Source organism: Pundamilia nyererei, unplaced genomic scaffold (genome assembly GCF_000239375.1).
Source record: "Pundamilia nyererei isolate P.nyererei 1_Seehausen unplaced genomic scaffold, PunNye1.0 scaffold00134, whole genome shotgun sequence".
In the NCBI taxonomy this organism is placed as follows: Eukaryota; Metazoa; Chordata; class Actinopteri; order Cichliformes; family Cichlidae; genus Pundamilia; species Pundamilia nyererei.
In genome coordinates this window covers 1,365,504-1,373,478 of record NW_005187535.1, presented here as the reverse complement: position 1 = coordinate 1,373,478, position 7,975 = coordinate 1,365,504, and the positions used below count along the sequence as shown (strand labels likewise).

At 41.1% G+C, this 7,975-nt stretch overlaps 2 protein-coding genes across 2 annotated transcripts in view; both read left to right on the top strand.

Annotated features, from left to right (window-relative positions):
• The window catches only part of asf1bb (anti-silencing function 1Bb histone chaperone), a 5,522-nt gene extending 1,635 nt beyond the window's left edge, over nucleotides 1-3,887 (top strand). The window contains exons 2-4 of the mRNA XM_005743687.2: nucleotides 67-182; nucleotides 1,987-2,163; nucleotides 2,765-3,887. Of these exons, the coding sequence (XP_005743744.1) occupies nucleotides 67-182; nucleotides 1,987-2,163; nucleotides 2,765-2,962 (491 nt within the window). The 3' untranslated portion in view covers nucleotides 2,963-3,887. The remainder of the gene's footprint in view (nucleotides 1-66; nucleotides 183-1,986; nucleotides 2,164-2,764) is intronic.
• A 1,348-nt stretch (nucleotides 3,888-5,235) lies between these two features.
• The window catches only part of prkacab (protein kinase, cAMP-dependent, catalytic, alpha, genome duplicate b), a 20,778-nt gene continuing 18,038 nt past the window's right edge, over nucleotides 5,236-7,975 (top strand). Inside the window, exons 1-2 of the mRNA XM_005743686.1 lie at nucleotides 5,236-5,906; nucleotides 7,337-7,398. Of these exons, the coding sequence (XP_005743743.1) occupies nucleotides 5,861-5,906; nucleotides 7,337-7,398 (108 nt within the window). The 5' untranslated portion in view covers nucleotides 5,236-5,860. The remainder of the gene's footprint in view (nucleotides 5,907-7,336; nucleotides 7,399-7,975) is intronic.

Below are 7,975 nucleotides of genomic sequence, written 5' to 3'. Positions count from 1 at the left end.
TGATGATGGTGATCATAATAATAATTTAAAAACAAACCTCCCTATTTGTCCTCTGTGTACTGGCAGACCTGGAATGGAAGATCATTTATGTGGGTTCAGCTGAGAGCGAGGAGTACGACCAGGTTTTGGACTCTGTTTTAGTGGGCCCTGTACCAGCTGGCAGACACATGTTTGTGTTTCAGGTGAGTCCTCTCAGTGAGCTTTTATCATGTAATACTTAACATCCAGTTTTATTTAAAACAAACCCTGTTGAGTAGTATTCAAAGCAGACATACCAGATCGCACTGTCCCAGCATCTTTTTCCCAGCTTTTCTGAGAGGAAACTGAGAGGTTCCCAGACCGGCCAAGAGACATCATGGCTGGGTTCTCACTGGGATCAGTACATGTTGCTACCACACCTGATGCAGAGATGTAGTGGAGGATTGTCTCCGCTAGTATTTGTGGTCTACTTCTGTCAGTCTCTACCTTGTATTTTTGTCCGTAGGTCAAATCAAATCACTTTTTATTGTCACATCACATGTGCAGGTACATTGGTACAGCACATGCGAGTGAAATTCTTGTGTGCGAGCTTCACAAGCAACAGAGTTGTGCAAAATACAATAACATAAACAGGCAAAATATAAAAATGGCTAAATCTGAAACTAATAAATATATGTACAATATATAATAGTATATGCAAAAAAAAAGGTGAAGGTAGAAATGTCAATTGAACGCAATAGATCATATAGATCTGTCATTCTCCTGCTCCACTTTACCCTTGTCTCTAAACAAGATCCCAAGACAGATGAGCTTCTCCATGTGAGGCAGCATCGTATCTCCTTTTCTGACTAAGCTTGAACTTTGTGATGCTAATTGTCAACAAAGTCTCTCTGCACTCAACTTCTCAATGAGTTATACAGTACAGTGCAAGCCTATACTAAGTCAAGCCTAATTTCTTATTATATTTTGCTATCAAGGAGTCAAGACTTATCATTTTTGTGGTCTTGAACAATAGTTTTCCAAAGTCTTCTGACCTTTCAGTATTTCTTTGGACATTGACTACTTTTTTCCTCACAAATTTTCAATGTAGTCCTTGTACCTGGATATTTTCAAAGGATTTTTTTTTTCTTACAGTCACTTAACAATGACCTATGAACCATTCAAGCGTAAAAGAAAAAAGGCACCTAATGGTGAGAAATTTCAGAAAGTGGTGTGAACTTTAAGTGCAGAAAAGTACCGTCAGATTTTTCATCTGATGTATGACTGCTTTTAAGAGGACAAGAAGGCATGGACAAGCACCTCAGCTTGTTTTCTCAAGAAGTGAATTGGAGGTTCTTGTCCAAGCCTCCTTCTCCTCTTGCTTAGGTTATTGAATGGAGTTTTCTGTTCTGACTGAAGCATCTATTAATTCCCTTCAGTCTGTCCAAAATGCTCCTGTGAGACTCTTAACTGACTCTCAAAAGTCTTCATACATCAGTCCACTTTTAACATTTTTGCACTGGCTTTCTGTCAGGTTTAGAGTAGTTTAAAATTTTGGTTTTTCATCTACATTATCAAAGTGCTCCACCCCTATTCTCTAGGCTGGGTTCGTAGGTCCTCAGAGGCCTTCTTGTGATTTCATATATCCTTTTGAAAACTAAGAGGGGACTGTGGCTTCCAAACCTTAGCTCCAAAACTTTGGAACAGCTTCCCACTCATTCTTTGCACTTCCCACTCAGTGGCATCCTTTAAACAGCAGCTTAAAATGCATCTGTTCAGACAGGCATTTGGGTTATGTTTGTGTTTTTTCTCAGTTCATTTGTATCAATTTTGTCTTTTTAACCTCTATAAAGCTCTTTGAGTGTTCCATGTCTTGAAAATTGTTATAAACTGGATTTTTCACATACTCCTTTTGCACAATATCATATATGTATTTGATATCCCTGGTTTGGTTAACCAGTTACTGTTTCATTTATAGCATAATTAGATTTCATCTGATTTCTTCTCTGTGCTCATTTACCCTATCAGGCTGACGCTCCTAACACAGGGCTGATTCCAGAAAGCGATGCTGTAGGAGTGACCGTAGTCCTTATAACCTGCACCTACCGTGGACAGGAGTTCATCCGCATTGGTTACTATGTCAACAATGAATACACGGACCCTGAACTGCGAGAAAACCCACCTCTCAAACCAGATTACTCTCAGGTAACATACACAAGTACACAAATGACCATCATGAATAATACTGAGGAAAGCTGTTTCCAGCTGTCTGCATTTACTGTAATGTGACCAGATTACATCAGCATTGGGTGATATTAAGTGTAGAATATGGGCCATATTTGTGGAAAAGTACTATAAATGTCTCTCTGCTGCCCTCTTGTGCCCAGAAATGTACAATTACAGATAACTGTAGCATTATGTACGTGTATGTGTGTGTAGAATTATCTGGAGATTGTTTAGCACTGTGTTTTTGTTTTATTTGGTCTTGCATTGTTTTAAAAGAATGCATTAGTTCAGGTGGAATTTTATGCTTTCTTGTACCAGTATCTACTTTAACATTAGCATTAAAATTATTATCTTGTGCTTCATTCTCTTTACACTGGTCTTTTCCTTCTACAAATCCAACATAAAACCAACTATTCATTGTATTTAATTCAAAGCTATCCCAAGTTCTGAGGGGAAATGTGCACTCCTAAGGATGGCTGTCATAACTAACTTTTGGGCTCCTAATTAGTAATCTAATTATGTCCTCATGTAAAAACATTAGCAGTCCACCCCTATTTCTAACAAGTTCTCATCATTGCAGCTCCAGAGGAATATTTTGGCCTCAAATCCTCGTGTCACCCGTTTTCATATCAACTGGGAGGGCTTGGCAGACAAGATGGAAGACAGTGAGAATGTTGATCCGTCCCCCAACATCAGTGGCATGCTCCCTCCATCCTGTATACCAGGAAAGATGCCACATCTAGGAGTGATGCCAGATAACTCCATGGACTGCATGTAAGAGGCATCAGATTAATGCAATGGATAAGGAGCCCTTCTTATCTATACACACCCACATTGCAAACACACATTTATACAAGGAGGCCATGGATGTTTCTGTATAACATGTGGACTTTAACAGAAAGCACAGGACACCACAGTATAGACATTATCTTTTTATGAAGCACTCAAAAATGGGATTGGTCTGGCATGGTTACCACCTCTGGTTCCTCCTCTTTACGCACTTCCTTTCAAAACACACACACACACACAGGTGTGCACAGTCAGATTTGCCTTAATTTATTGTATTTCTGTATAAGATTATATTTTATGCCTGGCTGAAAGAAGTGCAGATCATCAGTGCTGGGCCAGGTCACTTCAACAGACCTGAAACGTGTGGGGAAAAACTCGAGATTCTGATACCCATGCTGTTCATTTTGTCCTTTTCTGCACAGATCAACTAGTGCTATGCGATGGGAAGGATATAGCACCTAGCTGCTTGTAGTAGAGCACTTCATTCTTTGTAAGATTTGTCTCTTGTGACACCTACTGGGGGGAGGGAATTGGGTTTGAATTATGGGCCATGTTTATGATATTGTGGCATCAAGTGGCTTTATTCGCATTAACATGTTTTGCCCCAGGGTTATCTAGATTACTCGGTAAACCTGCTTCTGTGAATAGGCAACAGTTCACCTACTGTTACATAAAACGCCTATATGAGCAAAACATGTAGGTAATGATGGATGCCAAATTGCATTGTGTGTATGTGTGTGTGTGTGTGTGTGTGTGTGGATGATTTAGGCTTACTGTAAATAATGTTTTCCTTGTTCTTATTTTGTCTTCAAAACAAGAAGGCAGGTTTTCATTTTGTACTTACTATATATTCTCAGCTTCAGTATTTGTAACAACAGTGATGGGGTTAATAAAGTTTTTTTTTTTTTTGTTGACCTTGTTGTGTTTCCTGTTAATCAGAACATGTTACATACGGCTGCTTTCCACCTTGACTTGTGTGGAAGGAAGCACTGCAACAGTAGAGAGACTCAGCACGTTGGCTCGCTCCTCGCCCTCCCATCTCTGGCTCCTTTCTGTTTTCCGATTTCATTCATAAAATGCAGCACCACCATTTTCACTCCAGCCTCATGTTGCTAGGCAACTGCTGCACAAAAGGAAGGGGGGCCTGTCTGTGCTCTCTTGCACATTTTATCTTAGTTGAAGGGACCAACTCCCCCATCCATCCATCTGTCTACTTCTCACATGTCTGCACAGTTGACCAGTTTTTGTTTTTTTTTCATATATTCATATTTAGCAGTAAAACCCATATGCAGCTTCAATTGTCCTTTAACAGCACTCTGTACGGTGTGGGGGGACTGTGATATGTAAGTTACAACCAAGTATAAGCAGAATTAGTGATTTGGTTTTTGAGTCCGTTTTACATAACCGTGGTGGTGTTGTGTGAGCCCGAATGATGGTGTCAAACCCTGCAACAGCTGAGAGATCTTCTATTCATAGAATGGATGTTTTTTTTTTCATACCATAAGTTTTTTTGTTGTTTTTTTTTTAATTACCAGCACACGGTGAAATTGTTATTGAAATTAGATATTCAGATGCAAATCCATGTGAAACCGAGCCTTTTGAAGGTCCCGTTCATAAAAGGACTCTCGGTCATATGCTAGGCTAAGCCTGCAGGTGTTCCAGGTGCTGGGGTGGATGTGCTGTGTTGAAGGAGGCTGTTGGAGGGTTTCGGTGACTGTAAAATATTCAGAGAGACGGTATCTCTCTGAGTGTTTAGAAAGACCGTCTTGTTTCCTAATATTATTTCTCACTAAATACACTCATCATTTAACGCACGGCGGTCTGCGAAATGTTTAGAAGTCCTGCCAGCCCGACCGCGCCGCGCGTGCGTTAAATTCTGACCAACATTTCTAAAAATAGCTCGCGGTTGACGTCACTTGGCCAAACGTGTATCAGTCGCTTGGTGGCGGTGGGAGTGGGGGGCTGAAGAGGGGTTTTTTTTTCTACCTGCCAATCGTTACTCAGAGCCAATGGACATCTTCACATTCGCCGAGATTCCCACGGTTCGCCCTCATCTAGCCAATGGAGGACGGAAACCAGGAAAAGTGGGCGGGTATGTCGTCGGGAGGAAAATAATCGGTGACGTTCCCCTCACTCGCTTTGTGTAGGGCGGTAGGATGGTGCTGCTCTTGATGGATTGCGAAGAGCCAATCAGTGCCTTCCGTGGGATACCGGCATACATAGGTTGCCAATCCGCGGGCTGGTTGCAGCTGTCAATCAAAAACCGGTTCTGGCTAGTAGGCGGGACGTTCAGTCGACTGTAGTTCCGTCATCTCGCTCGTCTCCGAGGCTACGGGGGGCCAATGTTGATTTGGGTGAATTTCCGTCGTCGTCGGACCCCGCCGAGGTTTAATTTTTAAAAGCTGGGTTTGGTAACAAAAAGTGGCGGCTCTTGGGCTGAGAATATCGCGTCCCCGCCTCTGGTGTCGTTTTTCTTTAGGCTGGGGAGAGGTGGGGAGCCGGGGGGGCTCGTTCGGCGGGGGCTGCAAGGAGGGACAGGCGAAGACTGGATCCTCCGTGTTCAGGCCATCTGCGCCGAGCTCGGCCTTACGGTCCAGTGAAGCCCCAACGACCGAGATACCTCAAAGGTATCCTCCCCGTGGATTTGAACTATATATCAATTGCCGGTTGCTGATGACTGAGGAGTGAGTGAGCCCGCTTTACCATCTCGTCTCGCCCTGGCACCGCATCAGCAGCTGCCAGGCTATTAAAGACCAAGACCTCGGAGTTAACGCTTGGTGCTTTTGGATTTAGAAAATACCGAACAGACCTAATCGAGATTAGATCGGCTTGAGAAGGCTGCAGGGCGGCCAAAAAGCCACGGATCGCCCGTTGACAGGTTGTCATCATGGGCAACGCGCCCACGGCCAGGAAGGGCAGCGAGATGGAAAGCGGTGGGTACCGTCGCCTGTACGCTACACATAACACATTGCTCTGTTCCAGACTCACGAAATCACCAGAGACGGTGTGACACAGCGGCTATGTTAGCTTCAGTTAACATTCCATGCAGCGGCCTATTTCTGCTGTCTGATTTAAAAAGATCCACTCATCCTGCTCAGTCCTTAAATAAGCCTGTGTCAGAATAGCTTTCAAGAACCCAAATTAGGCAGCTACATTTCAATTAACTAACCTCATAATATAGAGACAGATGAATAGGTGCTCGGTAGTAGTATTCCGCTTTGAACAGAGCTTTTTCTTTGGATTCAGTTGATGCTGCTTTATAATAAAGCAGGTGGTAGTACCGTTTCCATAGCCAAATCACTTCACGAGGTGCAAAACAACCAACAGCTATTGTAAGCTGCAAGAATCTTGGCAACTTCACATCCTCTTGTACTCAAATCTTGGCGAGATCACAACAAGCTATGTGTCAGATATTTCCCAAACGCACAGTGCCTGTTGTCTCTGGAAAGAGATGCTGCTGAAAGTGTGGGGGCTATTTTGTTTGGTGAACCCCCTTAAGGTTTGCAGATTGACACTGAGTTAGTCTGATTGTCTGCTGTACTGTAAGTCCAAATATAGAAGGATGAGTGTGCTCATGTCTGGGGTTATACTTTTGTGTTTGTTTTTAAATTCATCATTTTTGAAATAGCAATTTACTAGGAAATGATATGTAAAGGTTTATTTAGTTATGTATGTGTCACAAACTGGAGTAAATCTGAATACTGTGATGGATTTCTTTTTAAGAAAATCAAAGAAACAGTTATTCCAAAAGGCTTAAATGCTTGACATTTAAATCAAGACATCTAAGTATATGACATAGCTACTTGGTATAAATGCATACCGGTCACTGAGCAGCTGACACTTTTAGTGAAGGTGAGAAGGAAAAGTGTTGATAGTTAATACCGGTAGGTCAACAAGTGTTTTGAAATGTGTCCTGGGATTTAAGCTTTTAAATGAGTATACTTGCTCATGAGATTTCAAGTTCAGGTATTTTTTTTGCACTTGAGAATATTCTGCATGTAGTTTTCAGACTATCAGCCATCTGGACTAATTGCTGTACATTTAGAAAAATCCCAACAGCCTGAATTACCTTACAGACAGATAAGACGATCAGTTTACGTCTCAAAACTTTCTACACACTGACAAATCATCCATGTAGCCACTGGGTCTTTGTGAGTAATAGTTATGAGCAGGTGGTTTTACGATGGATATGAATAAAATTTGATTTAATTAACAATTTTTAGTCAGACTCTGTGCTGTTGACTTCAGACAATAAAGTAGGTGTTCTGTTTCTTTATTTTGATGTTTTTTCACTTTCTGTATACACACAGATGCCCCACTAAAGCCTTTCTTATGTAAACACTGGTGTGTGTTTTTTCCACAGTCAAGGAATTCCTTGCTAAAGCCAAAGAGGACTTCCTCAAAAAGTGGGAGAATCCTGCACAGGTTAGTGTGTGTACTAAGTCTGCCCACTAAGCTTCAGAAGTATGATACACAGGATTTATTGTTTGTACTTTAATCCTAACTTTGTTTGCATGTTAGAAAAACAGAATTTTCACTCCCAATTCTGTATGGCCAAAGAAATATATACATTACTTCTGTGTGGGCTGCTGTTTTTGAAAATGCCAATTATAGCTACTGAAATTTCACTTGTTTCATGTCTTTATTGTTTATTTGTTCAGTATTACCAGCTATCACTTTATGCAAATCACCGAAAATTATAATTTTAATATATACAGATGGCGGTATAAATACATTTGTTTGTAAATAGCATCAGTTTTATTATTTATTGGCTATTGGTTAGTGATGATGCTACTGTCTGACTGTTTTTAAAATGCAAGTTACTGTTTCAAGTAAACTGTGACATAAAACAACTCCATATGTTTTGTAATATTTAATGCTGCAAATTTATATTCAGTATACATATTTCATATTGTATGCTGTATGAGTAAGAAAGTTAGAAAATATCCCCAGGGCAATGTCAACTGTATCAACCCTAAAGCTGTGTGTGTGTGTGTGTGTG